The following is a 15,898-nucleotide window of genomic DNA, read 5'->3' as shown; positions in this document are numbered from 1 at the left end:
TGTTTGCAGGACCATTCCTACTTAACCGACCGGAGGTCGGGCCCCAGAACGGCTGGGAATTCGGGCCCCCATGTTCCCCAGGCCTCCTTCCACGGCAGGGCTCTCTGTTCTCCGCGATGCAGGTGAAGCCGCCGACCTGCGGGGGTATGGCCTGGAGTCCTATTCTCTCGGGAGACCTCCCCCCTCCCACTCACTCCGGGAAAGCTCTCCCCTTCCCGGTAACCCAGAAGACCGCTGCGCCGCCGCCTACGTGAGACGTTTGGACCCTGCCCGGCCCCCGTAGCTCCCCTTCTCCAGCAGGTGGTTCTGGTCCTTTCCCCCAACTCTGGGCGCTCACGTCACCGGCGAACCTCTACCCACGCGCTAGCGCCGCAACCAACCGAGAAAATAAACAAACCCCAGCGCGCGGCGGCGGGCGCGCCAGGCCCCTCCCCCGCTCCGCCCCGCGGCTCTCACGCCGCCCCCTCAGCCGGGACTTCCCTCCCGCCCTCGGCTCACGGCCGCGCTCTCTCCGCCCCTCTCCGCGGCCCGCAGCCGCGCTCCCCGCTGCCGTCCGCCCGGCGCGACTCCCCGGGGCCCGTTAGTGCTCGGCGCCCGCTCGCGGGGCCGCCGCGCGACCCCTGCCCCGTGCGAGCCCGCCCCTGCCCCCGACACTTGACCCAGCGCAGTCCCAACGCCCAGTGCGGCCGCCCCGGGAGCCGCGGAGCGGCGGCGGCGGGGGGAGGAGGGAGAGGAGGACCGAGCCGGCGGCCGGAGAGGCCCGGTGAGTACGCGGAGGGCGGGCCGCCTCGTGGGGGGTCAGCTTCGGCGCCCCTGAGGCAGTGGTGGCGGCCCGGCCGCGCCGCTCCGGGCGCCCCGGCTCGGCCGTTGGGGACTCGGCCTGAGGCGACGGGCCCCGCTGGCCGGAGCCACTGGGCAGAGTGCGCGGGAGGGCCGCTCCTCAGGAAGGCCCTCGGCGCCCAGCTCGGGGGCGGCGGAGAGAGACCCGCGCCGACCCCAGGCCCGGGCGCACCGGCGGTGCCTGCGCCTCCCGAGACCCCGCGGGGGCCCGGCCAGGGGGCGACCGCGGTCGCGGGGCCGCCGAGTGACAGGTGCCGCCGCCCCCTCCCCGCCGCGGGCATCGCTCTCCCTCCCGGGAAGCCAGGCGCTCGGAAATTTCTGGAGCAACGACCCGACTCGCTGTTTTTCTCCGTTGCAGGTTTTGAAACCGCTTCTTTGCCAGAGTTCGGTCTCTCCCAGCCCTGTTTCTTTCTCGTTTGTACTTTGCGCGAGTAACTTTGGGAGCATCGGTTAACAGCCTATGGGTGAAATTTGGCTTTCGTTCATGCATGAGGTATAGTAAATTACTTATTGAATAAAGCGCTCCTCCTTCTCCCGCTAGCTATTGAAAAAAGAGAAGGGTTTTGAATTTTTTTTTTTTTTGCAGTTATTGTTTGTAATAAGCAGTCTTCCAGAAATTTTGTCATTTCTAACACTTAGGGATCTTGGTCGATATTGAACAGTAAATGGCTTATTAAATTGTGTTTTCTCTCCAACTTCTTTTAGATTTTTCATTTTTAACTTTACCTGGAGTCTCCAATTGAGTAAGTGCTATGGCTTTCATTAGAAGCACTAATGAGAAAAATAGTCTTTCCTCTACTGGACAGCCACTGAAATGTTCTCTACACTTTTCATTATTGTCTGCTTCTTTACATAGTAAACGTGCTTGTAAGTGTAACCTGAATCGTCGGTTTAATAAATTTGACTTGCCAGCTATAAGAATATTAAACTTCGTGGCAATTAAAAATAATACAGATTTTTTTTTTCTCAACAAGTTTATAACACATAAGCTCACATTAGTCAGATCCTGATTAACGGAAGATGATGTCATAATTGGTAACAACAAACTTAGCTATAAGACATCAATCAGGTGGCTTCACTCTATAAAGAGTGAAGAATTCAGAAGTTGAGCAGGAAGAGATCATTGGGACTAATGAAAATACGTGTGCTTTATTCATGGGAGAATTCTTTAGTTCCTCAGTCGGTACCTGCTTGTACTTTTTGCTTAGCTTTTTCAATCCACAGAAATTAGATGCTGCAGGTTAGAGACGGGAGACAGTATTGAACTATGAAGGAAAAAAAATGTTTGTATTAAGTTCGTTGAGAACAAAGTTTGGGTATGTTCCTGGCACTTACTGGTTGTGAACCTTAGTTTATAAGACGCCAAAGTGAAAGATATTGTGTAGTTGGCGTTATTTGAGGAACAGAACATGGAAAAAATACAATACAAAATTTTCACCAGATATTAAGTCACTCATACTCAGTGCCATTTCATTTTATGGCTTTTGTTTTTTAAAATCTAAGCTACTTTTCAGTGAGACCACACTGTATGCATTTCGTTTTTCACCAGGCTTACTGGTTGGTTATGTTAGTGGAAGATCACTATCGTTTTTGTAAAAAGGGATATCTTTCTTGATAGAGGAGCTTAAACATATATGTTTTGAAGTGCCCTAATTATGGTTCCCTGGACTGAAGGATGGCTACTGCTACCATCTTTCTTGACCCTAGAATGATCATAGTCGAGAATGATACCATAGTGGCACTTTTTCTCAGAACTTTGGTAGGGGAACCCAAGAGGCTCAGCCATTTATAAAACCATTTATAAAACCTGCTTCTTGCAGTTTAGGCTATTCATTTAAAAAACGTATTTACTTAAGCTCCTGGTGTATTCTAGTTCTTTTAAATTAACGCTTTAAAACCAGTTCTGTTTCCTAAATAAATATACCTTTTAAACGAAATTAGTTGTGGTGATGATGAGTTAGTAGAATGCCACTTAACAATGAAGCAACTTTGAACTGCTAATAACCACTATTAACTCACATTTGCATTTTGGGAATTGAGGATTATCTCTAGTGCACTTTGCATTTTGCTGCATTCTATTTTAGAGCAGGTCTTTGAATGTGTAGATAGCTGTGTACATGGGGAATGTAAATATTTTTAAAAAAAACAAATTCAATAAACGTATCTTTTGTGTGCCAGGTCCTGTGATTTTTGTTGGGGATGGAAAAAAGAGGCCCTTGCCTTTCAGGATATTGAAATCAGGATTATAAAGAGCTGGGCACAATAAACATAATTTTAATTAAATCTGTCCAGTAATAAAAGTAAATATAGAGTACAGAAATATTGCAGAGGAGGAAACGATTAAACAGGCAGGTTAGAAGAAGCATTTTAGAGATGCTAGCACCTGAGCAAGATTTTGGGGAACAAATACTGGGTGGACCAAATCCTTTAGGTTTTTCTGTAAGATCTTATGGAAAAACCACACACAAAAAAAAACTTTGTGGCCAACCCAATACAGGTTGTAAGTGAAAGAGATATAGAGCATTTTAGGCAAAAGGCATAGCAAAAGCTATAAACAAGTAAAATTAAATGTGTGGTCAGGAAGTTTTAAGTAGTTTTTTTGTTGTTGTTTGTTTATTTTTGGCTCTGCTGGGTCTTCACTGTTGTGCATAGGCTTTCTCTGGTTGTGGTGAGCCAGGGCTACTCCCTAGTTGCAATGCACAGGCTTCTCATTGTGGTGGCTTCTTGTGTCAGGGAGCACGGGCTCCAGGTGCTCCAGCTCAGCAGCTGTGGTGCGCAGGCTTAGCTGCTGTGTGGCACGCGGAATCTTCCCAGACCAGGGATTGAACCCGTGTGTCCTGCGTTGGCAGACAGATTCTTATCTACTCTGACACCAAAGAAGTCCTAAATAATTGTTTTGGTGGGGTACAATGTCTGAGGAAGGACAGTTGCTTTTGAAAATCTAACATATGTTCTAATATTAATAATAAGTAATTTTTTTTTTAGTACTGAGTATAAAGTGGAGACTTTCCTGTAATTTGATATTACTGCAATTTCAAGTATAGAGGAATAAATAGTTTTTACTAATGGTGTTCATTAAGAAAGTATAAAATATTGCACTTCATGTGATGAGTTGCCTGCATATTTATATTTGTAAATTTATTGTGCATTTGTTTTTAAGTTATCTTGTGAACTTTTGTCTTCCTTCAACTACTTAAATTAGCCTTTACATTATTTTTAAAAGAAAACTCAACAGGAAGAGGGATAAACAGAAAATGATATTACATTTCTGGACCAAAAAAACTGATTTGTGTAGTATTTTAGTAATGTGTAACTGTTTAACATAGAACACTAGCCATTACATTCATAGACTGACCAATGTAGGTAACTTAGTGGATGTCTACTATATTTTTGTTTTGTGTATCTTAATTATCTCCATGTTATTTAAGTGTATGTATATAAATGAGCATTTGAATACCTGGATTTTAAAGACTGTGTAATAGAGAAAGAACGGGAAAATGGGGGAGGGCGAAGAGCTCCGTTTGCATCTGTTTACCTAAGTATCTCTTTGATATGACTATAGATGGAGATGCAGACGTGTGGGACACAAGACCTCTAACCCTATGCTCACAAGAAGCCCTTTCCCTGAAATAGTATCTTTAAAAGTCTGATGTTTTTGTGGTCTGCTTATTTGTCTCTTTTTCTCTTTAAGATTTTTAAAAAGTAGTTTCAAATGAATTCCTGAATTATATGACATGATTTTTTTTTTTTTGTAAATTCGGAAAAATTTGTTAATGAAGGCAGTGTTCTCTTAAAGACATGCAACACAGTCTTTAACAATTGCTTTCTGTCATTTGTCTTCTCAGTCACTAACATAAGGGACCTGAGGCATGTCATTGTTAATTCTGACCTGTAGTTGCCCTTTCTAAGTTTTGACACAGGGCAGAAAAATCAATATTGCATTGATTATATTATGTTTTCCTTTTTGAATTTGGGTATAGATAGCCATTTTTCCTTTTCAAGATGAGATTTTTTTTTTCTTATAGAAAATTATTATAGACTATTTGGGAAAATAATGAAAACTATAGAAAGGAAGATAGGCATCATGGGTAGCCCCATGCATCTCATTCTTTTTGGTATGTAAACAACTAACATGTTTACAAACTGGGGATTATTTTTATTCCCTTCGTTCATTTAAAGTTTACATTTCACCCCTCTTCCCACTTGTGAAGTATTGGTTAGCGTATGGTATATGCATTTTTGATACATAGATTCCTCTCATGACTAATGAGGGAGTTGATGTGTTGTCTGTTTATCACTTTTTTTTAAAGTAGAACTTATGATACAGTTGATCAGCCTTCCAGTTGTCCCATCTCTTTACTCCCTCAGCTGCTAAGTAGAGCTATTTTTTGCCTTTAGTTTTACTAAAGTGATACAGGTGGCCACCACTCTTCTCTTCTCCCATCTGTAGCCCCTGACCAAACAAGGGATCATTGCAGGTGAACATTTCCCCCTTTCCATCTACCTTTCATTAGTTAAGCACTTGGGTTGCTAAGGTGTAGCATAGGTAGCTGCCGCATCAGAAAAAGTTATTTTGAGTGTTTATCACTGATTCTTTTTTCAGTTAACACAATGTATTCTAATGCTTTCTTTTCACTTTTATTATTTCTTCTCATTCATTCAGGAAACATTTGTTGCTTGTCACATATGTCCACTATTTAAGACATGGTCACTACTGTGATTCTTGGGTTTCAGGTAGATTGGTGTTCTCCTCATGTAGTATGTTAGATAAAATCTTTAGGTCTTTGACTCTTTTCAGTGGCTCAACTGCAAATTCTGAAGGCCAAAATTGTTTTCTTTTCATTTCAAAGAAAAACAATTTCTGTGAGCTTGTAAGAGATGTTTAGAATGTCTGTGAACATTTCACTCATGCAGGACAGTCCAGATAATGAAATTCAGTTTTGGTATCAGTCTTAAATTGGAGAGGAAGTGTATTTGTGTAAGCTATTAGTGATGATAAAGTTAGATAATATTGCAGTGACAACCTGAAAACCTCACCAGCTTAAAGAAGCAAAGTTGCTTTCCTACTCAAGCTACATATCCATTACAGGTTAGTAAGGAGATTTTTTTCATTGTAGTTTCAGACTCCATCAGACTTGACTGATGGAGACTTCATCTAAGCATATGCTTCTGCAGTAACAGAAGCAGAGAAAAAATATGGCTCACCACGCTCGGCTTTTAAAGCTTACATTTCACTGGTAAGTCACATTGGCCATGTCTGCATTCAACATGAGAGTGATACATAATTCTTTTTCAGGGAGGGGCAGTGAATATTTTTGAACAGCTATCATATGCAGTTTATAGTTGCAAGAGTTAAAATTAAATACAGTAGTTATAGAACAACTGTGTAGGATTAGTGTACCTAAAGTGGTCAGAATTACTAAAACTTAGCAGGATTTTAACATGGCATGTTGAAGTGGAAGCAGAATTAATGTTTTCTATAATATTTTTGAGTCTGAAAATTTCTTTGCATTTTTTAGTATTTTCTCCCTTTTAATAACTTACAAAGCCTTAATTCTCAAGTTTGTGGGAAAGAGTTAAGCCTAAAAATATGTCTTAATTTTATTGGTGTAATGTCATCTCTGTATGCTGTGGTATTTTATCTTAATTCATTTATTTCTGGGCATAGGAACAATAGGTATTAACATGATCTTATAATACAAATACTTTGATTTCGTAACTATTAGATGGCATCTTCAAATATCAGCTCTTCTTTTGATTTTCCCTCATTGTTTAACAAAAAACTGAAAAATTTCTAAATAATTTTCTGGATTGTTAGGTTAAGATAGAACATTGAATATATGCTTCTCATTTTTGTTTCCTCCTGGGGGGTGAAAACATGATAACCATAGTGTGTGGTTAGCTTTCAAAATGTACCTTAATGATCCTTACCTCCTGGTATTCACACTTTTAAACAGTCTCCTTCTGCAATGAATAAGTAGGGTGTCCCGGGTAAGCAGTAGGATATTGTGGAAATAACAGTAGCTCGTTTAGGTGTGAGCACTGTGGCTCAAGGCAGACGTGATAAAACTATAAAGAAAAAGGAATAAGTAACACACAAATCAGGATAATAACTTATCTTTGAACAGGTTGGGTGTTAGGGGGATGCTATTGGGGAGACCCATAGGGTGGGTTAACATTTCATTAATCTCTGTGCTGGTTACTTAGAGTGTTCCTTTAGTTTTTTAAACTTAATATTTTATTCAGTTATATATTCAATACATTTCAAAGTAAAACATTTATGAATTTCACAATTAAGAAAATCTGTCTCTGTTGAACTGAGAGTACTTAAGTCTTCTAGTAGTTACAAGGCTTCTTAGAAACTTCAGAGTGTAAGCAAATCTAATTTCTGGTCCTGACTTCGACAGTAACTTGCAGGGTGGCTTAACCAGTCTAAGTACCAGTTGTCTCATCTGTAAAGCCAAAGGATTTGGGTTAGATATTACTAGAGGACCTTTTTAAAAAAATTTTTATTGTATAGTTGATTTACAGTGTTGTGTTAGTTTCTAGTGTAAATAAAATGATTCAATTTTATATATATATTCTTTTATTAGAGGACCTTTGATATCATAAGTTTAAAAATTTCTTTAAAAGCTGAAAGATACCAATAAGGGATTAATTTCTAAAATATATAAAGAGCTCATACAGCTTGATATCAAAAAGGCAACCCAATCAGAAAATAGGCAGAAGACCTAAATGGACATTTCTTCAAAGACAACATACAGATGGCCTACAGGCACATGAAAAGATGTTCAATATGCCTAGTTATTAGGGCGGAGAAGGCAATGGCACCCCACTCCAGTACTCTTGCCTGGAAAATCCCATGGGCAGAGGAGCCTGGTAGGCTGCAGTCCATGGGGTCGTTCAGGGTCGGACACGACTGAGCGACTTCACTTTCACTTTTCACTTTCATGCATTGGAGAAGGAAATGGCAACCCACTCCAGTGAAGAACATAGGCTGCCGTCTATGGGGTCACACAGAGGCGGACACGACTGAAGTGACTTAGCAGCAGCAGCAGCAGTTATTAGGGAAATGCAGATCAAAACTGCAATGAGGTATCATCTCACACCAGTCAGAATGACTGTCATCTAAAAAAAATCTACAAATAATAAATACTGGAGAAGGTGTGGAGAAAAGAACACTTTTATGCTGTTGGTGGGAATATGAATTGGTGCAGCCACTGTGGAGAATAGTACGGAGGCTCCTTAAAAAACTAAAAACAGAGTTACTACTATATGATCCAGCAATCCCACTCCTGGGCATTTATCCAGAGAAAACTTTAATTCAAAAAGCTATGTGTACCCCAGTGTTAATTTGTTGTTGTGTTCAGTTGCTGAGTCATGTCTGATTGTTTGCAACCCCATGGACTGCAGCAAGCCAGGCTCCTTTGTCTTCCACTGTCTCGCAGAGTTTGCTCAAACTCGTGTCCATTGGGTCAGTCCATTGATGCTAACTCATGTCCATTGGTGCTATCTAACCATATCATCCTCTGCTACCCCCTTCCCCTTTTGCCTTCAGTCTTTCCCAGCATCAGGGTCTATCCAGTGAGTCAGCTCTTCACATCAGGTGGCCAAAGTATTGGAGTTTCAGCTTCAGCAGGAGTCCTTCAAAGGAATATTCAGGGTTGGCATCCTTTAGGATTGACTGGTTTGATCTCCTTGCTGTCCAAGTGACTCTCAAGAGTCTTCTCCAGCACCACAATTCAAACGTATCAGTTCTTTGGTGCTCAACCTTCTTTATGGTCCAACTCTCACATCCATACGTGACTACTGGAAAAACCATATCTTTGACTAGATAGTCCTTTGTTAGCAAAGTGTTGTCTGTTTTTTTAATACATTGTGTAGATTTGTCATAGCTTTCCTTCCAAGGAGCAAGCATCTTTTAATTTCATGGCCTCAGTCACTGTCCACAGTGATTGGGAGCCCAAGAAAATAAAATCTGTCACTACTTCCAGTTTTTCTGCTTCTGTTTGCTATGAAGTGATGGAACTGGATTCCATGATCTTAGTTTTTTGAATGTAGAGCTTCAAGTCACCTTTTTCACTCTCCTCTTTCACCCTCATAAGGAGGCTCTTTAATTCCTCTTCGTTTTCTTCCATTAGAGTGGTATCATCTGCCATTAGAGTGGTATCATCTGCGTATCTGAGTTTGTTGATATTTCTCCCCGCAGTCTTGATTCCAGCTTCTGATTCATCCAGTCTGTCATGTTGGATGATGTACTTCACATATAAATTAAATAAGCAGAATGACAACATACAGCCTTGTCGTACTCCTTTCCCAATTTGGACCAGTCACTTTTTCCATGACTGGTTCTAACTATTTCTTCTTGATGTGTATATAGGTTTCTCAGGAGTCAGGTAAGGTAGTCTTGTATTCTCATCTCTTAAAGAATTTTCCACAGTTTGTTGTGATCCACACAGTTAAAGGTTTTAGTGTAGTCAGTGAAGCAAAAGCAGATGTTTTCCTGGAATTCTCTTGTATTTTCTATGATCTGTAGGATGTTGGCAATTTGATATCTGGTTCCTCTGCCTTCTCTAAAACCAGCTTGAACATCTGGAAGTTCTCAGTTCATGTACCGTTGAAGTCTGGCTTGGAGAATTTTGAGCATTACTTTGCTAGCATGTGAAATGAGTGCAATTGTGTGGTAGTTTGAACATTCTTTGGCATTGCCTTTCTTTGGGATTGGAATGAAAACTGACCTTTTCCAGTCCTGTGGCCACTGCTGAATTTTCCAAATTTGCTGGCATATTGAGTACAGCACTTTGACAGCATCATCTTTTAGGATTTGAAAAAGCTCAGGTGAAATTCCATCACCTCCGCTAGCTTTGTTCGTAGTGATGCTTTCTAGGGCCCACTTGACTTCACACTCCAAAATGTCTGGCTCTGGGTGAGTGGGTCACACCGTTGTGGTTATCTGGCTCGTGACGATCTTTTTTGTATAGTTCTTCTGTGTATTCTTGCCACTTCTTCGTAATATCTTCTGCTTCTGTTAAGTCCATACCATTTCTGTCCTTTATTGTGGCCATCTTGGCATGAAATATTCCCTTGATATATTCAGCTTTCTTGAAGAGAAAGAAGGAATTTTCTTGATATCTCTAGTCTTTCCCTTGTATTGTTTTCCTCTGTTTCTTTGCATTGTTCACTTAGGAAGGCCTTCTTACCTTTCCTTGCTGTTCTCTGTAACTCTGCCTTCATTTGGATATCTTCCCCTTCCTCCCTTGCTTTTTGCTTCTCTTCTTTCCTCAGTGATTTGTAAGGCCTCCTGAGACAACCACCCTGCCTTCTTGCATTTCTTTTTGTTTGGGATTATTTTGATCACTGCCTACTGAACCTCTGTCCATTGTTCTTCAGTCACTGTCTCTACCAGATCTAATCCCTTAAATCTATTCATCACCTCCATTATATTGTTATAAGGGATTTGATTTAGGTCATACCTGAATGGCCTGGTGGTTTTCCCTCCTTGCTTCATTTTAAGCCTGAAATTTGATCTGAGCCACAGCCAGCTCCAAGTCTTGTTTTCACCGACTGTATAGAGCTTCTCCATCTTTGGCTGCAAAGAAAACGTAATCAGTCTGTTTTCATTATTAACTATCTGATGGTGTCCATGTGAAGAGACATCCTTTGGGTTGGAAAAGGGGGGTTGCTGTGACCAGCGTCTTCTCTTAACAAAACCCTGTTAGCCTTTGCCCTGCTTCATTTTGTACTCCAAGACTAAAGTTGACTGTTATTCCTGGTATCTGTTGACTTCCTACTTTTGCCTTCTGATCCCAATGATGAAAAGGACATATTTTATCTTTCTTGGTGTTAATTCTAGAAGATCTTATAGGTGTTCATAGAACTGGTCAGCTTCAACTTCTTTGGCATCAGTGGTTGGGGCATAGACTTGGATTACTGTGATGTTGATAGAACGGGTGAGGGGAAGATTAAATTAGTTTGGGATGAACATATTCACACTATGATATATACAACAGGTAAACAACAAGCACCTGCTGTATAGCAGAGGGAACTATAGTCAATCTGTAAACAATGCTGCTGTGAAGACTGGGTGCCTTCATGGATTACAGCTTTGTCATGGCGTAGTGGCTTGCATAACTCAATGAAGCTATCCTGCTAAATCACTTCAGTCGTGTCTGACTCTCTGTGACCCCAGAGATGGCAGCCCACCAGGCTCCCCCGTCCCTGGGATTCTCCAGGCAAGAACACTGGAGTGGGTTGCCATTTGCTGTTTTCATAGCAGCATTGTTTACAGGTTGAATATAGTTCCCTCTGCTATACAGTAGGTGCTTGTTGTTTACCTGTTTTATATATCAGAGTGTGAATATGTGTGGTTTGCCTTGGAAATGATTTGAGATCACTCTGTCGTTTATAAGGTTACACCCAAGTACTGCATTTCAGATTCTTTTGTTGACGATCCCTTCTTCCAAGGGATTCTTGCCCACAGTAGTAGATGTAGTGGTTATCTGAATTAAATTTGCCCATTCCCATCCATTTTAGTTCACTGATTTCCTAAGATGTCGATGTTCACTCTTGCCATCTCCTGCTTGACCATGTCCAATTTACCTTGATTCATGGACCTAACATTCCAGGTTCCTATGCAGTGTTGTTCTTTACCATGTCAGACTTTACTTTCATCACCAGATACATCCACAACTGAGCATTGTTTCCTTTTTGACCCAGCCGCTTCATTCTTTCTGGAGCTGTTAGTAGTTGCCCTCCACTCTTCCCCAGTAATGTATTGGACACCTTCTGGCCTGGGGGGCTCATCTTCTGGTGTCATGTATTTTTGCCTTTTCATACTGTTCATGGGCTTCTTGAATCAGTAATGATTTGCCATATCCTCCTCTAGTGGACCACATGTTGTCAGAACTTTTCACTATGACCCTTCCATCTTGGGTACCCTGCACAGCATGGCTCATAGCTTCATTGAGTTATGCAAGCCACTACGCTGTGACAAAGCTGTAATCCATGAAGGCACCCAGTCTTCATAGCAGCATTGTTTACAGATTGAATATAGTTCCCTCTGCTATACAGTAGGTGCTTGGTATTTACCTGTTTTATATATCATAGTGTGAATATGTTAATCCCAAACTAATTTAATCTTCCTCTCACCCCTTCTATCACCTGTGTTAAGTATGGGTTCATTTTCTATGTCTATGAGTCTATTTCTGTTTTGTAAATAAATTCATTTGTATTTTATATTTTTAGTTTCACATATAAGTGATATTATATGATACTTGTCTTTGTCATATTTATTTCACTTAATGTGTTCATATGTAGGTCCATGTTGTTACAAATGGCATTATTTCATTCTCTTTTATGGACGAGTATTATTCCATTGTGTTTGTATATCACAAACAGATGACTTGGATTACATAAGTCTATACATACACATACATCTTCTTTATCCATTCATCTGTTGATGGACATTTAGGTTGTTTCCATGTCTTGGCTATTGTTAATAGTGCTTCTGTGAACATTGAGCACTGTTTACAATATTTCTCAGGCAAGAAAACTGGAGTGGGTTGCCATTTCCTTCTCCAGGGGATCTTCCTGACATGGGGATTGGACCAGCATCTCCTGCGTTGGCAGGTGGATTCTTTAGCACTGAGCCACCAGGAAGCCCCATAAATAATATATATATATATCAGTTCAGTTCAGTCTCTCAGTCGTGTCCAACTCTTTGCGACCCCATGAATCACAGCATGCCAGGCCTCCCTGTCCATCACCAGATCCCGGAGTTCACTCAGATTCACGTCCATTGAGTCAGTGATGCCACCCAGCCATCTCATCCTCTGTCATCCCCTTCTCCTCCTACCCCCCAATCCCTCCCAGCATCAGAGTCTTTTCCAATGAGTCAACCCTTCGCATGAGGTGGCCAAAGTACTGGAGTTTCAGCTTTAGCATCATTCCTTCCAAAGAAATCCCAGGGCTGATCGCCTTCAGAATGGACTGGTTGGATCTCCTTGCAGTCCAAGGGACTCTCAAGAGTCTTCTCCAACACCACAGTTCAGAAGCATAAATAATTGAGTAAAAATATATACATGTATATAAATAACTGAATCATTTCCCTGTACACTTGAAACTAGCACAGCATTGTGAATTAGCTGCTGCTGCTGCTAAGTCACTTTAATCATGTCCAACTCTGTGTGACCCCATAGACGGCAGCCCACCAGGCTCCCTGTCCCTGGGATTCTCCAGGCAATAACACTGGAGTGGGTTGCCATTTCCTTCTCCAGTGCATGAAAGTGAGAAGTGAAAGTGAAGTCACTCATTCATATCCGACTCCTAGCGACCCCATGGACTGCATCCCACCAGGCCCCTCCATCCATGGGATTTTCCAGGCAAGAGTACTGGAGTAGATTGCCATTGCCTTCTCCGTGAATTAGCTACAATCAAAGGAAAAAAAAACTGAAAGAGGGTGCACTGAGATTAGTTAACTAAAAAGATGGTAGAAGGTGATTTTGAACAGTTTCCTTTGGTTGAGAGAATTTAAGTTCTCTTTTTTATACTATTGAGATAACACATTTTATTTTTACATGTATAATTATAAAAACACAATATATGGTATTTTTGTTATAATATGTTTTTATATTATATATAATTTATATATTACATAGTATAAATTTTACATATATAATTTATATATATATAATAATTTTTGTTATAATAGTCATACTTTGCTGCTGCTGCTGCTGCTGCTGCTAAGTTGCTTCAGTCGTGTCCAACTCTGTGCAACCCCATAGACGGCAGCCCATCAGGCTCCGCCGTCCCTGGGATTCTCCAGGCAAGAACACTGGAGTGGGTTGCCATTTCCTTCTCCAATGCATGAAAGTGAAAAGTGAAAGTGAAGTTGCTCAGTCGTGTCCAACTCTTCTCGACCCCATGGACTGCAGCCTACCAGGTTCCTCCATCTATGGGATTTTCCAGGCAAGAGTACTGGAGTGGGGTGCCATCGCCTTCTCTGTAGTCATGCTTTAGGGACATTTATATAGAAGAAAATTTTATGAACTTAACCAATGTAGTTACTATTTCCAGTATTATTCTGTCTATTGCGAAGAGCCACATTTCTGTCTGGGATGATTTTCCCTGTAACTTAAAGAACCTCCTTCAGTAATTCTTGATGTGTGGTTCTGTTGGTTATGAATATTTTCAGGTTTTGCGTGTGTGGTGGTGGTGTTGGTTTAATTGCTTAGTTGTGTCTGACCGACTCTTGTGACCCCGTGGACTATAGCCTGCCAGGCTCCTCTGTCCATGGGATTTCCCATGCAAGATACTGGAGTGGGTTGCCATTTCCTTCTCGAAGGTAAGTTCTCTATTTTGCTGTCACTCTAGAATCAAACTTAAGGCAGAATTTGTATATGATAAGAATGTTCTTCCTTTCCTACTCCTTTTTCCCTGTCTTCAAAGTTGAGGGTAAGCATGTAGTAGGACCAGTGGTGGGAGAAGGCAGTGGCAGCCCACTCCAGTACTCTTGCCTGGAGAATCCCATGGACGGAGGAGCCTGGTGGGCTGCAGTCCATGGGGTCGCTCAGGGTTGGACACGACTGAGCAACTTCACTTTCACTTCTCACCTTCATGTATTGGAGAAGGAAATGGCAACCCACTCCAGTGTTCTTGCCTGGAGAATCCCAGGGATGGAGGAGCCTGGTGGGCTGCCGTCTATGGGGTTGCACAGAGTCGGACACGACTGAAGCGACTTAGCAGCAGCAGCAGCAGCAGCAGGACCAGTGGTCTCTAGCGCAGTGAAAAATGATATATGTACTTTTTCATTGTATTAATAAACTGTATTGATTTAGGATGTTCTCCATAAATATATGTACGAATTATGGCAGACTTAGGATGTACTTCATAGATATATGGTGGTGTATTTAAAAGAAGGAGGAAAGTCACTAATTTTGGAAACTCTATGGATAGTCGGACACGACTGAAGTGACTTAGCAGCAGCAACAGCAGCCTTGTAATAATTGTGAAATCTCAGTATATGATTTTTTGTTTTATATTATACATTTTATGTTGTTTACTTAAGTTTAAAAAGTATGTTATTGCCCGTAGGACTGTGGGTATGAATGCAAATGTTACTAAATCCAGTGTCAGGAGAAGTGTGTGTGTATTTCTGTTTGTTCTGATATCTAAAACAGATTTTACTGTGTTTACTCATCTGCCTCCTTTCTCCCTTCCCACAGGAATTATTCTTGACAGAAATATTTTGAAAGAAAAATCTTTACAATGGCCTCAGCTGTACTTAGTTCCGTCCCCACTACTGCCTCTCGTTTTGCCTTGTTGCAAGTGGATAGTGGCAGTGGTTCTGATTCTGAGCCTGGAAAAGGCAAAGGTCGAAATACTGGAAAGTCTCAAACAAATAAATCAACTACAAATGAGAAAAAAAGAGAGAAAAGAAGAAAAAAGAAGGAACAGCAGCAGAGTGAAGCAAATGAGGTAGCAATTATAATTATTTCACATCTGCTTTCCCAGTAGATTGTAAGCATGAGGACAGTTACTATCTTGTTGATCCATGTATCCACAGTTCCTGGTCCATATGTACTTGGTAATGATGACTATAATATATATATAAATATATGAATTTGTGTGTATTTGAAGTCTAATGTAATGAACATATTGAATGCCTTTCTTTTCCTGGTCTATGGAAGCTTATGTGCTCATTCCAAAAAGTTCCTGAAAAACACAGGAAGTCTTAAAACGAAACAAAGATCATTTCTGAATATAAAATAAAAAATATTTTTAAAAAACATCAACTGTGAATATAAAATAAAAATATTTATTCTCTAGTGACTTTAACTAGAGATATAACAAATTAATATTTTGGTATGTGTTTTCTGTACACATACATATGTTTTTTGAATATATAGACATGCACACATATATATCTACATTCATATTTAACTTAAATGAAATTAGATTATATAATAGACTTTTATAACTGGCTATTTAAAAATTAGCATGAGCAGTTTTCCATGTGAGTAAATCTCACATGGAAAATAAAAATCAACATTATTTTAAA

At 40.9% G+C, this 15,898-nt stretch overlaps 1 protein-coding gene across 4 annotated transcripts in view; it reads left to right on the top strand.

Moving 5' to 3' along the window:
* Nucleotides 1-458: 458 nt before the first annotated feature.
* GKAP1 (G kinase anchoring protein 1) overlaps nucleotides 459-15,898 on the top strand; it is a 92,068-nt gene continuing 76,628 nt past the window's right edge. For 3 of the 4 annotated variants that reach the window (XM_027550100.1, XM_027550102.1, XM_027550101.1), the window contains exons 1-3: nucleotides 529-763; nucleotides 1,199-1,333; nucleotides 15,063-15,315. In XM_027550100.1, coding sequence (XP_027405901.1) covers nucleotides 15,106-15,315 — 210 coding nt within the window. In that variant the 5' untranslated portion in view covers nucleotides 529-763; nucleotides 1,199-1,333; nucleotides 15,063-15,105. Of the gene's footprint in view, nucleotides 764-1,198; nucleotides 1,334-15,062; nucleotides 15,316-15,898 lie in introns of all 4 variants that reach the window. The other variant, XM_027550099.1, reaches the window with a different exon arrangement.

The sequence above is a fragment of the Bos indicus x Bos taurus genome, chromosome 8 (genome assembly GCF_003369695.1).
Source record: "Bos indicus x Bos taurus breed Angus x Brahman F1 hybrid chromosome 8, Bos_hybrid_MaternalHap_v2.0, whole genome shotgun sequence".
Classification (NCBI taxonomy): domain Eukaryota; kingdom Metazoa; phylum Chordata; class Mammalia; order Artiodactyla; family Bovidae; genus Bos; species Bos indicus x Bos taurus.
Note: the sequence above shows the minus strand (reverse complement) of the source record. Positions and strands in the feature narration are given on the sequence as shown.